The sequence below is a fragment of the Sparus aurata genome, chromosome 4 (assembly GCF_900880675.1).
Source record: "Sparus aurata chromosome 4, fSpaAur1.1, whole genome shotgun sequence".
NCBI classification, from domain to species: domain Eukaryota; kingdom Metazoa; phylum Chordata; class Actinopteri; order Spariformes; family Sparidae; genus Sparus; species Sparus aurata.
In genome coordinates, this window is record NC_044190.1 from 14540845 (window position 1) to 14556573 (window position 15729).

The 15729-nt window shown below is 41.0% G+C and overlaps 2 protein-coding genes across 2 annotated transcripts; one reads left to right on the plus strand and one right to left on the minus strand.

Annotated features, from left to right (window-relative positions):
- Window positions 1-1435: 1435 nt before the first annotated feature.
- On the plus strand, window positions 1436-9470 carry lins1 (lines homolog 1). The gene is made up of 6 exons (XM_030413542.1): window positions 1436-1830; window positions 1913-2002; window positions 3587-3719; window positions 4212-4811; window positions 6035-6221; window positions 7384-9470. The coding sequence occupies exons 1-6, from the start codon at window positions 1471-1473 to the stop codon at window positions 8210-8212; spliced, it is 2199 nt and encodes a 732-aa protein (XP_030269402.1). The 5' UTR covers window positions 1436-1470; the 3' UTR covers window positions 8213-9470.
- Window positions 9471-10789: 1319 nt separating this feature from the next.
- Window positions 10790-15597, minus strand: arl14ep (ADP-ribosylation factor-like 14 effector protein). Its single transcript, XM_030413182.1, has 5 exons — window positions 15392-15597; window positions 13249-13444; window positions 13026-13154; window positions 12604-12644; window positions 10790-12269 (listed from the first exon to the last, which is right to left on the minus strand). The coding sequence occupies exons 1-5, from the start codon at window positions 15460-15462 to the stop codon at window positions 12041-12043; spliced, it is 666 nt and encodes a 221-aa protein (XP_030269042.1). The 5' UTR covers window positions 15463-15597; the 3' UTR covers window positions 10790-12040.
- Between the last annotated feature and the right edge of the window lie 132 nt (window positions 15598-15729).

Here is a 15729-nt window from a genome sequence, read left to right on the forward strand (position 1 = left end):
AAGAATTGTTGGTAACATTTTCTGGTATAGGATGTAGATGGGATACAAGTTAGAAAGTCAAAGTTCCGATTAGGTGACATTTAGCCCAGTCCAGCAGTCATTACAAGTATTTCCCATCTGAGGATACAACTATCACAAAGAGAGGGAAATTGCTTATACTGGTTACTTAGGTCAATAATATAATAGTCTTCAGTGGGTAGTGTAGGTCAAACAAATATAATCATCTGATACAATCCAGTTTCATATGAACACGAACGTTAAAAGATGATTTAGATTGAAATGTATATGATCTTATTGAAGCTTCAGCAGACAAAGACACACGTCCATACTGGATTTGAGTAGACCTTCATGTCAAAGTAGAAGGAAATTAAGTGTCAGATTGACAAAAGGAGCTTTAATGCGAAGTGGAAGACTCGTTTTGGATATTGTTGCTGAATTCTTCACTGCATCTTAGAAAAGAGAACTTGGAAATATGGGGACAATAAGTCAATAAAGGTAGGGATTGCCATAGAATATTAAGCTGACCCCTTACCCCTTTCTGAGTGAACAGAAACGTTGAGGGTGTGTTTTTAGGCCTTGAGACTAGAATGATGAGGACACAATTCACCACTGTTTATCATGAAAAGGAAGTTTAACATAAATGTGATTGTAAGGAGCATGTTTGTGTGCTGATAGATTATTATTATTATTATTATTATTATTATTATTATTATTATTATTATTATTATTATTATTATCATTATGCTGTAGGCTAATGTTTCTTTCTCAGAGCCTTGCATTAATCATTATGACATAAAGTATGAAGTTTACGGCTGTACCTGCACTCTCCTGGGAATTTCCTGCCTCTTACCTGCTCTATTTCAGTTCAGTGTATTACTTCCTTTTTTTCGTGTCATCCCAACACCAATGCCGCTGTTCACTTGCTTTTATCTGAATTAAGCTTTTTCCTCTCTGATTCTGAATTTCATTTTTTTTTTTTTTTTTTTCATCAAATCTTATTAACTTTGTGGCTAAAGACAACAAGAGTTGATGCAAATGGAAGAACCTGCCCAGTCAACTTTTTCTTACATGAATTATCCAGAACTCCAAATAATGGTGAAGTGAGGTTTTCTTTCACAGGGCCCACAGGATAATTAAAGACAACACGGACTCACCCTCTGGCGAAGTCCAACGAATGCTACACTTCCGGCCACAACTTTTAACGCCTATTTATGTTTATACAAAAGAAATGGATGGCTTAGTGGTAAAGTTGTAAAAGTCCCTCGTCCTTCCACACATTGTGAGCGTTGAGCTTCATAATTTTGCCAAGATCCAAGCGATAATATGGCTATTGATCTCGACTACCAAGAATGAAATCCGTTTTATTTTGAAGGCCCATGTGGTACACTTCCGCTCTCATCGTGTTAACTCTCGGTGACTTCGCTCGGCTCGCTGAGCCATTCGTCGTAACGCTGCTTCCGTGTGCATCACATGGCAGGTCCACACGGAAGAGTCAGCAGCATGGAGCACACGGCGAGCTGCAGAGAGCGACCCACCTCCACCTGTCTGACAGATGTGTACAGGTGTTTTCAGACCGGATCATGTCCCAGCCACAGCGCTGCGGAGGCGGCGGATGAGATATTTTCCATGATCCTGCCCGGCGGGGACGGGCGGTGTGCTCCTGCAGGTTATTGCCATGGCAACCGCTCGGAGCTGACCTACATTAGTTTGACTCTGGTGGAGAAGATCATCTCCAGCCTGACCTCCCGCAGCCTGCCTCCACTAGTCGCGTTATACTGCGCGGACATCGAGAGGGTTTTGTTTCAAGACATGGATCTCATGTCACAACTTGTGAGTGCCCGACTCTCCTCATGCTCAGTAAAAAAACACCAGTTAAATTTCTATGACACTGAAGAAGCCCTCTACTCCACAGGTCTGTCAGTTCCATGCCGAGGACCAGATCATCTCACATTTGGCTGCCAAGAGTGTATCAGCGTGGGTTTTCTATCATCTCCTCAAATCTGTGAGTTGTCAGTTCTGGACTCCCACATTTTAGAAATATTGCAGACTTTTTAGCCAAGTGTGCTTCACAACTTTTTTAATGTACCTGTAAATGTTAATGTTAAATGTGCAGTCTGACTCATTTCTAACTGCTTTCTTGGTAAACTTTCTTTAACCACACCAGCTTTTCAGCTGGTTCATCTGTACTGGGTCATGTTGTGTTCAAGCTTTGTCCAAACTGACAAATTCTGACAAATTGTAGATTCTAGATCCTGAAGGTTTCATTAACTAAATGAATCGGAATTTTGTCACAATGGGAAATCGTGGTAAAATGGTGCCTAGGACATGTAGAATGTGATGGAATGAGGGAGCCATGGTTTTGAATATTTGACTCTGTGTACACATCATGTATTTTATAATGAACCAGGTGACAGACAGCACTGACAGACAGTGGAACAACAATTCCAAACAGTTGCCCCGAGGCCAGAGCTTACAAGCAAAAGTATATCATTTTCCATATTGCAGACCAACTAAACTAAGTTAGTGAATACAACCTGGATGACTATCATAGCTATAATCAGTTTTAATCGGGTAAGTAAGGGATAATGCCCAACGAGGTGTCTCTTATCATGTATAAATGGACGATGCAGAGGTTTGAGAGTTGGGCAGTTGCCTCTGCAGAGTACATTACTTCCTGATTATTGACACCTTATAGGGCATTAACCCCTTAATACCATGGTCACTTGCTAAAGCAGAAATGCCGGCAGACATATGTTACCCTGTTTTTACTACAGCCCCGAGTGTTGACTACTTATTGCAGCTTTTGAGTTACAAGTGGACTACACTGGAAATGATATATTTAGAGTTCTTATTTTGTATTTATTTTATTTCAAGCGTTGAGGTGTCTGCTCCCAGCTGACGCCGATGCACTCATAAAATGAGCAAGTGTAGAAACTACACAGCCAACAGTTGCGTCAGTGATGGCCACCAAAACCTTTAACTTAAACACTGCACAGCATCATTATAAGCTCATTCACGAAAAACTGATGACCTACCCTTTCACTTAACTGCAGTTGTCATTATGACCAGATTTAATGTGATTTTGATCTTTTTAAGTACCCGTTTCTGTACCTAGTGGTCAGCCATGTTGCAGTCGGTGACGCGTTGAGCGGGACAGTGTAGTTCACTGAGTGTTTAACACAAAACTAGATTAGCATTTCATTAATGACGACAAACTGCAACTTTCCTGACTTGAATCGTGATCTGTAAGGATCTCTACACCCCATTTATTTCCCTTTTCCCCATGAATTTCACATGTCAGCTTCTTTCTAGAAAACATGTACAGTATGAGCTCTGTGTATGCCATAGCACTACAGTCACCATTCAGTTGTTTGTTTTCATGGGAAATGGATGAAATAAGTGACACAGTTTTTGGATATGGATAAAAATTGGTCATAAAGTCAAAAGAATTGGGAAAGAGGGGCGGAATGGTTTAATGAGGTACTTCAACAAACTGAAACAAGTCCAGTTGCCTATAATATCGCACTCAAGTTACCATTACCTGGATGACTGAGAACCTTTATCAATATTCTGTATTGTCTGTCAGGGTACTGTTAGTCCTGTGTGGGAGCAGATGTGTGTGCAGACATTTCACAACTCAGCCCCTGGCCCTGAGCTGGATGCCTGTCTGTGGTCGCTGACTGAGGTCTTGAAACGTCTTCTTAAAGGAGCGCATCAAGGTAAAACCAGCTTGTTTGTGCACTTACAGTATCAGCAGAAACGGCTCAGTGACAGCCAAGTTCTGCTGATGTGTGAATCCGTAACAATCCTGTCAGTCACAGCTGAACTTCAAGCAGAAATGTAGATATTCTCTGCTTTTTGTTTCCCTGATCCAGGACTGTCAGACTGTGCATTGTAATCATTGCTGTCTCCCAAAAACCAGGACATGGCAGTCTGAGTGACTCACAAAGTTACAGACAACTGTATATTGGCAAATATTAATTATTTTACATTTACAGGACATATGTAAATGTTAGTTTTACGAGGAGCCCTTGAATTAATTTCTTATGTCTTTAAAAGCCCAGTCCAAAATCCAAAAATATTCAGTTTTCATATTAAAAAGACCTACATAAAGGCCGGAGTACAGCAGCCCAGTTTGCTTGCTTGCTGTATGAACGTTGCTCTGTTGTTGTGTCTGAGCTCATTTTGAATTCTTGCATTTCCTCCATCAGAGATCCTTTGGAAACTTCTGGCAGTGTTGGACTCCAGCCTCAGTGTTCTATGTTCAGAGTTTATCCGTGAAGAGAGCAGAGAGGCGGCGCAGTGTTGGATGGAGCTGACCCACAGCAGACTCTCGGGAACCACATTCTGCCTCCTGCTGGACCTGCTGGAGGTGCTGACCGCTTCCAGTTCGATACGTGGAGCCGATGGCTGTTTGAAGAGTCAGAGATTAACCCACATTCACTCCTCAGCGCTCCTGACAACAATCAGCGGCTCCTCGCAGTATTTTGTCAAAAAGCGAGTGCTGCTGCTTTTAAAGAAAGCGGTGCTTCAGAAGGCTGGAGAGGACTGGGCGCTAGGAGAAGCGCGGCTCCCTGGGCCCAAACATGACTGCTTCAACTCGGATATGAGCGTGCTGTCTCGGAGTGTGTTGACAGCAGTGGCTGCTGATTGGTTACAGAGCGTTCAAGTGGAATCTGCCTCTTTCTTTGGGGGGACCAGACAGATTGGGGCCAATGAAGGTCAGAAACCAGACTGTGTAATGCTCAGTGGTGTCAGCCTGCTTCTTCTTAAGTCCATGGAGCTTCACATTCAGACAGCTGGTGGAACAGGTGAGACTCCAGGATGACTGTACATCCCCGATACACAAACAGAGTAAAGCACTGAGTTTTTGAGGGGAACTTTAAACTACCGTTAAAATGGGGATGTGCGTACGTTATCGATACACTGGTGCCAAATATTGATATTTAAAAAAGTACCAAGTGATTTACATATTTAGAATGAAATAAAATAACTTCATAATAAATAATAAATGAGTAATATAATATACAAGAAAATAAATTATTAGATTAAAAAAATGTTTTTTAATATATAATAAAATTAAAAAACAATGGTCCGTGGTTAAAGCTGTTGCCTCGCAGCAAGAAGGTACTGGTACTGGTTCCTGCGTTCTATCTGTGTGCTCCGGCTTTCCATAGTGCAAAGACATGCAACTGAGGTTTATCGGTCATTATTTCCCTGAGGTGTGAATGTGAGCGTGAATGATTGTCAGATTGTTGGAACTGGCTACATGCCACCGGCCCATGTCAGCTGGGATTGGCTCGAGCACCCCGCGACCCTGCAAAGGATAAGCAGTTACAGATAATGAATGGATAAAAAGCCAAACACTTTATTGAAACCAATAAAATAAGCAGAAAAATCTGATTAAATCAGAACTTCCGAAGTCATTTTTAGAAGAGACTTAAAAGAAGACACTAACTCAGAAACTAACACACTCTCGTAGCAATGTTCTCAGGTGCAGCAGGCAGGTGTTGTTGTGAAAAAGCTCGACTGTACATTACCTGCTCAGCATCCAACAACAGACAGACACAGTTGCTGGATCTTCAATATAAATGAGCACCTAGCAGTCAAAGGGCCAAAAAACGGAGCTGAAAGAAAGGAATATTGGATTGGGATTGTTTCATCATCAGGTGGCCAGAACCTTGACTCCAAATGAGTGATATTGTTGCTCTGTGGTAGCTGGATGAGCAAATAAGTAACTGTTTGCTAACAAGTCTGCCCTTCAAAAAGTAAAGCTTGACCTTGTTTCTAGTAAAAAATGGTACAGGAGGTATATCATTTTCTGTAGTTTTTGGTCTTTGTTGTGTGTATTCTTGATAATTTGCCTTTTGTTTCAACAGTTGTGTTGCTATGTGCCTAATTAGACATGTTAGATCATTATGTAGTAAGAATAGGAACTCTGCACACCCAGTATTACAACAGTTCCACAGCAGGGGGCAGTCCTCTCACATATGAGTTGCGTTGCTATGCTGATGCTCCCTTTGTTGTCTCACAGCTGGAGTGGACAGTGCCACAGAGGTGTATGGGTATCTACAGAGTCTGTGCGGCTTCCTGAAGAAGAACAGAGTCGAGCTGATGGAGGTCGCTCATCCGTGCTGCTGGGTCAGCCTGCTGTTTGGAGAACAGGACGACGACATGATGGAGGCATTGAAAGCTTTGCTTTCCATATTCCTTCATCACAGGTACAACAGATTCACAGACATGTGTTCATGTCAACAACATGACATGCAAATAAAGTTTAAAGGAAAAAGTGTTTTGATTGGATTGGGTTTGATGAGTGACTCAGTCAGCAGAGTGTGTGTTGATCTCTTCCAATCGTTATCAAAACAACCTCAAAACCTATTTTTAACATGTAAACAGACTTTTTTTTGTAGATTTAACAAATTATTGTGGGCAAAGAATCAGTAGTACATAACCCATCAAACTGTAAGAACATGGGTCGTTGCTCTTCTTCAGGCCCATCAGTGCAACTCCCACAGGTATTGGGAACACCCAGAGCCTATGAAGCAGGCCCCCACACTTGGATCAGCATTTTAAGCATATGATTTATAAAATGGATAACTGAGAAATTTCCCATTTTTTGTGAAACCTTCCAACTCCCAAAAGAGGTAATCTCCTGTCAGGACAGTGTTTATTATCAGAAACAGTATTGCAGTAGTAACTTACAGCTTGCTGTAATAACTATTTTACAATCACAACTTAAGCGGGTGAACAACTGTTTGATTGGCTATATTAACATTTAACAAGTGGGGGAATTGTTAGCGGCTAGTTCGCTACGCTCAACACACTCCCTTAGCTTTTTTAGTCCAATAAATACATGAATGAACTCTGTTAAATGCCACAATCATATGAGCACGAACAAAATAGCTGTCAAAACGGTCTGAAAAGGCTTCCCGTCCCGGCAGTTACTCTTCACTTGTAAGTTTTTCTTCAAAAAAACTAAACAAAAACGACACCCAGTGGCTCAGAATTCATAATAATAAAAACTTAATTAGGTGACACAGTCATGAAAGATTTAGTCACATGAGCACTTCATTCAACAAACTCACCCTACAGTAATTCCCTGGAAAAGGACGTGATGTCGCAGTTCTGAAATAGGTAATAAGTAAATATCAATCAGAGGAATTATAAACTATAAAACTTCTTGTCAGAAAAATGCTGCAGTTTGTAGTTTAGTGATGAATATACACTATATTGTACATCCAAGCAAAGTTCAACATTTAATCAAGTTGGTTCCTCCTGATCTGGCTGGAGATCTCACCAAAATCAGTGAAATGAGCTGGTACAGCACCGGGGAGCAGGTGTCATTATTCTTTAAAAAAAACTTCTCTTCTCTCCCTGCAGACTGTCTGGTTTGGATGAGTCTTCCGAGTTGGAGGCAGCTTGTGCCTCTGGGTGCAACCCTCACTGCCACTTCCTGCTCTTGCTTCGGAGCATCTCGTTTGACCACAGCATCCTCCTCGACTTCCTCATCTCCACTGAAACCTGCTTTCTGGAGTACTTCGTGCTGTACCTTAAATACCTGAGGGCCGACTGGCAGGGCTTCACTGCAGCCTGTGGAAAAGTCAGTGTGTCAGATTGTCAACTTTCGCTGCAGAAATCCCTTCCCGACTCGGGTGCTGGTGATATGTTTGCACTAACATCTAAAGGTCAGCCAGGGCAAGTTGGATTCAGCCCCTGTGTCCAGCCTAAAGATACACCAGTAGAAATGATCAGTATGGCTGCTGGCAGTCGCCTTGTAGGGTACAGTAGTTCCGATGAGTCTGAACCAGAGAACATGGATTGTCAGGATGAGTCTGGGACATCTGTGTGTGAGAACAGTAGATTTAGTGCTCTGGATGGGAAACAGAAGATTAGTGGAGCACCTGTCATGAAGCAGCAGTTTGAGTCCTCTCACCCACCAGTTTTACCAAGTCCATCTAACTCTGCACTTGAAAGAACACCAGCAGGGTCATCATCGCTGACTGAGCACACGTCATGTCCAGACGCGGCACCTCTGTCAGGACAGGTGACCTGTGCAACATCAGTCAGAGCAGTCCTCTGTCTGTCACAGCTCAGAGAGGTGGTGACGAGGCTGCAGACAAAGAACCTCTTCCCGTACAATCCCTCTTCACTCATAAAGCTCCTAGAACAAGTACAGAACTGTTTCCAACAATCACATCTGTCGCATTGAATGATCAAAACATAAATTAAGAGTTTTGTTCTGCTTTGGGAGGAGATGTGGAAGCTGGATCTAAATGGTTGAAAGGTTTGTATAAGAGTCTCTCTGATAGTAATCCTTTGCCGCAGATTTTAGACCTGTCCAGAATGTATCTAACTTTTTTTTCATTTTATTTCCTGATTAAAGAATCTTATGTTCGACGATTGTTTGAACAATTGCCACAATTATTATTTGGTCAATTATAAATGTATAATTGACCAAATAACTTTCTCTAGGCCTGATCCTGAACGTTTACTGTGAAGTTTAACATGTTGTGGTGTGTGTGTATGACATGCAGACCGCAACCGCATTGCTAGGTTGTCTTAAACCGTGACATGATGATTCAATTACGAAACATCACATATTCATCGTGGAGACCTTTGAACCCCTGGTAAATCAGGTGATATTTAAAACTCAGTGAACTTAATAAACCTCTCTCCAGAAATGCCCTGCTGTTACTCCAAAAACCAACAAAACAGTGACTAATGTGCTTAATATTCCTGCCAGCAGTCAATATGAGAGGGTAGGTGTTTTTGGACACTCTCTTCTACTTGGAGCTGGTGCAACACTGACTTTTCCACTGAGGAAATATTTCAACTTCAACTTCAATGTGAGTTTAGAGCAAAACTCGCTGTGGCTGCACACCACATTTTCCTACCAGGCAATGATTTAATTCAGATGAATATCCACCGTTGTGATTCTTCAAAGTTCAGATTTGGCAGGAGCATGTTTCCCAGCCATCGCTGCCACGGATCTCCTGAAATAAGCACAGGATATGGAGGCAAAGCATGACTCTTGACCCAGAGATGAGTTTAAGGACAGCTGGATGTATGTAACTGAGACGTCACGGTCTGAGCAATTCTTCAGCCGACGTGATGAACTGCTGTGTCATGCTCCTGCCTGCTGCCTCTGGTCAGCGTGTAGGAGGATGTAAGAAGACAAGCCCTCTAGTGTCCAGTCTGTGATAATCAGGCAAAAATGACCTATTGGAAATGATTAATTACATTTTAAATGGGCATTATTTTTCTGGTCGGATTACTGAGATGAATCAGATGTACAATAATGAATGTCTTGACTTGTTAAAAGGACTACATATGACATCACGCTGATAGTTTCTTTCTGCAGCACACGGAAAATATGACTTTTAGCTGTCAAAAAAAGAGCGTATGCTGTGACTGAGGAAGGATTACTTACCCTACACAGAAAGTAACTAAATACATTCACCCAAGTACTGTAATGTTTCTCTTTTCTGCTACTTCATACCTCTTCTCCACTACAATTCTCAAAAAAGTACTGCTGATTCCAGTACCTTTAATTCATTACTGTAGTTACTGGTTACATGGCAGATTTAGTTTAAAGCGAAACTCTCGCCAAAAAGCAACCGAGGCTTTATTTGGGATTGAATATGAGTCAAACCTTAGTGTGAAAGCATAATTACGACGAAAGAGGCACTTTTAAGACTTACCGTAGTTTCGGTTTTGGGCACGTTAATTTTGAACGGGAGTGCATGGGGCAAGACATGCTAGCATCAAAATCGCTATTTTTAGAACACTAAGAAGGCTCGACACAAAATGAAACTTTGCTCGTAGCATCAATAAGGTCTCTACTCATGAACAAGAGCATTGAGAAGATTGTTTGTGTACACGAAGTTTATGAAAAATAAGTTTTTTGAACTACTCACGTTAGCTGCTGCGCTCCTGCGCGTCGCCGTCATGCCAGACAAAAAGTGTTGATCCCCGAGTACTGACAGGCAGGAGAGTAATGGTGAACCGCTCCTCAAGCGTGCCTGTCAGGTAGCACTTGGGGATCTCACTTTTTGTCTGGCATGACTGCGACGCGCAGGAGGTGCAGCAGCTAACGTGAGTAGTTCAAAAAACTTATTTTTCATAAACTCTGTGTACACAAACAATGTTCTCAATGCTCTTGTTCGTGAGTAGAGACCCTAGTGATGCTACGAGCAAAGTTTCATGTTGTGTCGAGCCTTTTAGTGTTCTAAAAATAGCGATTTTGATGCTAGCATGTCTTGCCCCATGCACTCCCGTTCAAAATTAACGTGCCCAAAACCGAAACTACGGTAAATCTTAAAAGTGCCTCTTTCGTCGTAATTATGCTTTCACACGAAGGTTTGACTCATATTCAATCCTACATAAAGCCTCGGTTGCTTTTTGGCGAGAGTTTCGCTTTAATACAGAATATAATCAACAAAGAAAATGATGCAAGACTACATTCACTTTTGGTATTTTAAGTATATTTTTCAATGTTAATACTTCAGTACTTCTACTTTTGTAGCTTAGGAGTTAGAAAGCTATATTCTACCTCTCTCTATCCATGAACACTGGACACTTTTAGTCTTTTCCCCACTGAAGAGAGAAGATTCTGCTAGTTTAGTGTTGTACAGCAGCTGCTCACAATGCTTTCCAGGGATCATGCTGAGATTTGTGTGCAGTGACTTGTGACTGTGATGAGCTGTCCCTGAACATGTTTCAGTGTCTGTATCCCAAGAGAAGTCATACATGTGGATATATTCTGAGGCTTGAGCAATACAAAGAATAAAATGTTTTTCTACTTTTATTATTAAAAGAAATGGTCAGGGATTTCATAGATCTTGCAAAAACAAATAAATATTCCTTATAACAGCAACTGAATGCATATATCACAATTACTGGAGCCAAAAGAAGTCTTGGTAAGGATGATATCGCAATATCTAAAGAATCCGAAACACTGCTGCACCGGCTGGCTAACTTTATGCAGGTGCTGGTAGAGGGTGTAGCTCTTGTCTGTTACCGCATCTTTTCTTTTTCTTCTTTTATGGCATGTAGCAAACAGCATTAAGATGGCTCACTGCCACCCACTATGACAAAGTGATAATGAAACTAAAAGGAAATGACTGAAGAAGAGCTGGTTGTCTAAACTATACAATGCGTTTCTCACGTCTTTCTCTCACTCATCAATGCCAGAATAAACCAAATGCCGAACAGACAGTTATATGAAACCCTTTATGCCTTTATAACTCTTTAAAATCTTTGTGTCCTGATGTCAGTTGCCTATTTCAGATGTATTTGTGTTGTTTCACATCATTTGTTCTGTAAATAATTCAAGAAAGAAATCTAAAATGTACATTAACAACAAAAACTGACTAACTCCAACCCAGTTGGCAGAATAATTCTGAATGTCTGGAAAACAGATGGGCTCAAATTTCATGTAGACAAGACGGCTGCGAAGCCAGAGCTCACTGTTTGAGATGGTGTTTCACTGCGTGTCTACGGCAACAAAACCAGGGATTTTAAGCCAAAACACAATCTATTCCACACTCTCCCTAACCATGTGGTTTTGGGGCTTTAAGCAGCGTTGTTACAACATAAATTGGAAAATAAATCTAAAGAAACATAAAGTTGCAACATAAAGAAATGTACGTTTCAAAATATAAACTTGTTGAGACAAAGGATTTCACGTTCTGCAGATGGACAATAATAACATCAGGTTACGTTCTGCAGATGTTCCAGCACATCAAGATGGCAGACCAAAAAAAAAAAGGTTTATTAACAAAAAATGGCACATGAGCAGTGTTTTTACAGGAGAATAAAATGGAAAAATATATTTTTTTTGAAGGAAACAGGAAAAACAAAAGAAGCACATTAATCATTCAGAAGAATGATAGATATCTGTTGACATTATTGAAGATTATTAAAAACATCACAGTTTTGAATAGTCCGTCAGCCTGACTTTGCAGCTCAGTTCAGGGGAAGAGCACAAACACCGATACCTTGATCGAGCATTTAAAGCCTCAAAAGTCACTGCTGTCTAAATGGCAAACTTGTTGCGGATGATCTCTCCCCCCTCCACCTCCACCTGCTCGTACAGCCACTTCCGATCGCAGCGGCACTCCACTCCACACTTGCGTGAGCCGCATTCAGGACAGGGGTAGAAGCAGCCCATACAATCCACATCCAGACAGTCGCACATGTCCTTGCTGTTGGAGAGCAGGCGGCCTTTGTTGTCGTACACTCTGCTCTTGGCTCCAAGGCTCTGCCTGCATGCACGAGGTGACAAACAGACGTGTATTCACTGCCGTGCAACAATTCAGTTTAGTTTTATTAAAGTATTTTCCTCTTGCTGGTTTTCTTTTATTAGCGTTTCAGGTTGATTTATACCAACAAAACAAAATGTTAACAGCTGAACAAAAACTCTGTTTAGAGATGCATCTCTAATGATTCAACACTGTTAGTATTAGAGCACTTTGGCAATGACAATAAATATTACAAAACATTCTCCGAGGGGTAAAAACGTGGGGACAGTTTATTTTTTCACATCATCATGAAAGAGATAATGAATAAGCGCGCGCGCACACACACGCACACACTCACCTGTCAGACATTTGTTTTCCTCCACGGCTTCCTCGTCCACCCTGTAACAAACGAATTGAGTATATTTTATTTTAAGGTAAATTATGCCTACAGGAACTTATATATTCGCTACAGTTGATTTAATCAGTTAATTTTGAAAATAATCAGGGGATTATTACATAACGAAAGTAATCATCTTATTGTTCATAACAGATTGAATCTCAACAATGTGAATATTTTACATTCTCAGGTTGTTTTGCTTGTCTAACAACTCTGGCACCAAGGGAAGTTAAATGTCACAGTTTTGGGCCATTTGATACTTATAACTTAAGGTATCCTTGGAAACAAGTTTGTAATTATACACAGTTTAAAATAAATGAGTCATCACATTCATACGGTGGATTTATCAACCCACAGTACTGACACCAGTAACAGGAACTCACCCTCATTCCACCTCTTTTTTCTCTGCGTATACCGCCAACGTCTCTCACTCTCTCTCGCTCGGCTTGTGTTGCCATGGGGTTTGCTACGTTTGTCTCCTTTGGTACCACTCCTCTTTTACGAAGTTCAATCTGTGGAATTATCAGTTCTCTATTCACTTAATATAAAAGTAAAACAGGATGACTTGTTTAGACTGAAAACAAACTGTAAGGAAAGAATCTGCACCTTTGATGAATCCTGCCCACTGGCGAACAGGGTGGGCACTGCGTCCTCTCTCAGAAACTGTTTGCCATTGTAGTCCCTGAAGCAGTCAATCCGGAAATGCTCTGAGCAGAGGCAGGTGTTGGCAGTTGGGACAAAGTTTTTCATCCCCAGGCTGTGCACCCATTTGCTGGAGAGCTGTGGCTTGCTGAGTGGAAACCTGATACACAGGAGAGGGAGGAGATGGCTTCAAACCAGGCCACAGGTTTCCAACCATCACAGCTGTTAAGGTAACGTCTCATAAACACAACAGTTAGTGGACGCAGTTATAGGGGGAGGGAAATTATGCTTTCTCAGAAACATAAAGCAGAATTCTTAGCTGTCTTAACAACACACCAACATCTGTAAATGACGTAGTCTTTTTTCCAAGTTGGATATATTCAGGCATCCGTAACTGTCTGAAACCTCGAGCAGTGCACAAAAGCGAACTCTAACATTTTATCAAGAAGTCTTGAGTCCTAAAGGGTTTGGTGTTTACGTGCAGGTTTGTTGTGTCGTTGCGCTACTGTTATGAGTATTACTTCGTATCTTTCACTAATCATTTAGGTTTCAGTTGGCTATAATTGCTACAGCCTGACCAAAGCTTGATTGTTGAGGCCAATACTTATATTAGGGATCAAAAAATACATCTCTCAAATGTGTTATGTAATGAAGGCAGTCTATTTTACTTTATTTTACAGGAAATCAATAAACTTTTTTGTCCAAAATGTCATCAGTGCACTGAAACAGTCCACTGGGAATTTAATAATCATACATCAGCCCAAGCACCATGCTCTCATTATAATCTTGATAATTTCATTATAAGAGAAAAGTTTCCATATTGGCACATTTCAAAATGATTCCTATATATCTTTGATAGGCCAATTTAATATATATAATATGTAATACCTGCTAACCGATAACCTCGGTCAAGCTCAGATTACTGCTTTATATTACTTTATGTCAATCTTTATTACAATGCCAGAGAGCTTTTTTGTAACCACGTAAACAAAAAATGTGAAAGTTGGTATGTGCTTACCTGGGTAAGCACCTGATACAGTTCAACTGGTTACCTGTCAGGTCTGTTCACATTATCAGGATAGCCTGAGTCAGTTATAGGTGACGAAATACAACAGTGGATGGGCAGTCTTGTATTATTGGATTTTAACTCAAAGTTTTGTAAATACATTTAAATTGTTCAGTGATGGTAAAGTTGTGTGCTACTGTGTATCTGAATAAGCACATTGCTAAGTTGTACAATAAGGACCAATTCAGCCAAAATGGATCGAATGGTACACTGCATTTTTATTTTATTTTTTTTTTAAAGGCAAATGTTTGTGGCTATAAGGGGTACTATAGAGTTTTGGAGAATAAAGTCAAACTCAGAGTTTCTGAATGAAGATATAACAAAAAACTCTGAATATATATTTTTCTCCCATAATTCAATAAACAAGCTGTTCTCAGAGAAAATAAGGTCTCCAGAACACTGTCTGAAGCTAGAGAGGTGGCAGGGTCCGCCAAATATAAAAAAACGTAAAACAGTCTGAAATTGTGTTGTCCTTTAAGGTCGGTTTGTTTGTTCAGTCATTAAAACGTAGAGTTTCTTTATCTGTGCGTAAAGAAATCGGTCAAAGAAGATCTCTCTTCTGGTTCAAGTGTCTTCATCAAAACTACATATTGCACCTTTAAATCGCAGAGAGATGCTGTTACTTAAATGTGCGAGATCATTTTTCAAGCACTGGTATAACGATTTAGCCACATTGGCGACCACCATCACTAAATGTCCAGCAAATGCACATTAATATCAGACAAGATGCCACCGAGAAAAGTGCACGATTGTACTGGTGAGTATCGTGAGGATGTCACAGCTAGCTCGGAAGAACCATGAGTTCTTGTTAGTTAAAGCTACACCAGGACGCCTTCATTATTAAAGTTGGAAATGCAGTTATAACGCTACTTTAAAACTTAAAGTGGCCAGGAAGAGATATAGCCTACGGAAGGACAAGTTAGTTCATTTAAAAGCAAAGTAATTCACGTCCATGCTGTGCCATATTAACGTTGGAGCCAACTACACATGAGATGCGCTGTGACGCCGCCGAGAACTTCGGCTCTACCTGCAAAAACCTACCTGTAAAATCGTATTTCCGACCCTTTCACAAACTTATTGTTGCACCCTGTAGCCGCACAAATGACGGGCATGGTGTCTCCTTTGTCGAAACTACGCAATAATAGAGAAAACTGCTCTGCAAACAGCCGCTTGTGATTGTTTTCTTTCGTCTTCTTCTTCCTCGGCGGACGCACATTCAGGACGCTCTGTTCGCGCGAGCTTCCTGTTCAGTCTAAAGCGAGTCTGCCCTCTAGCGGCGGCGCTGATGATGACCATTTTCCAATGCTGAACAATGACTGAACCATGCTGTGCAGTTCTAAGACAGAGCTCTGGACATCAGAGGTGCACTGTGTGGGTTT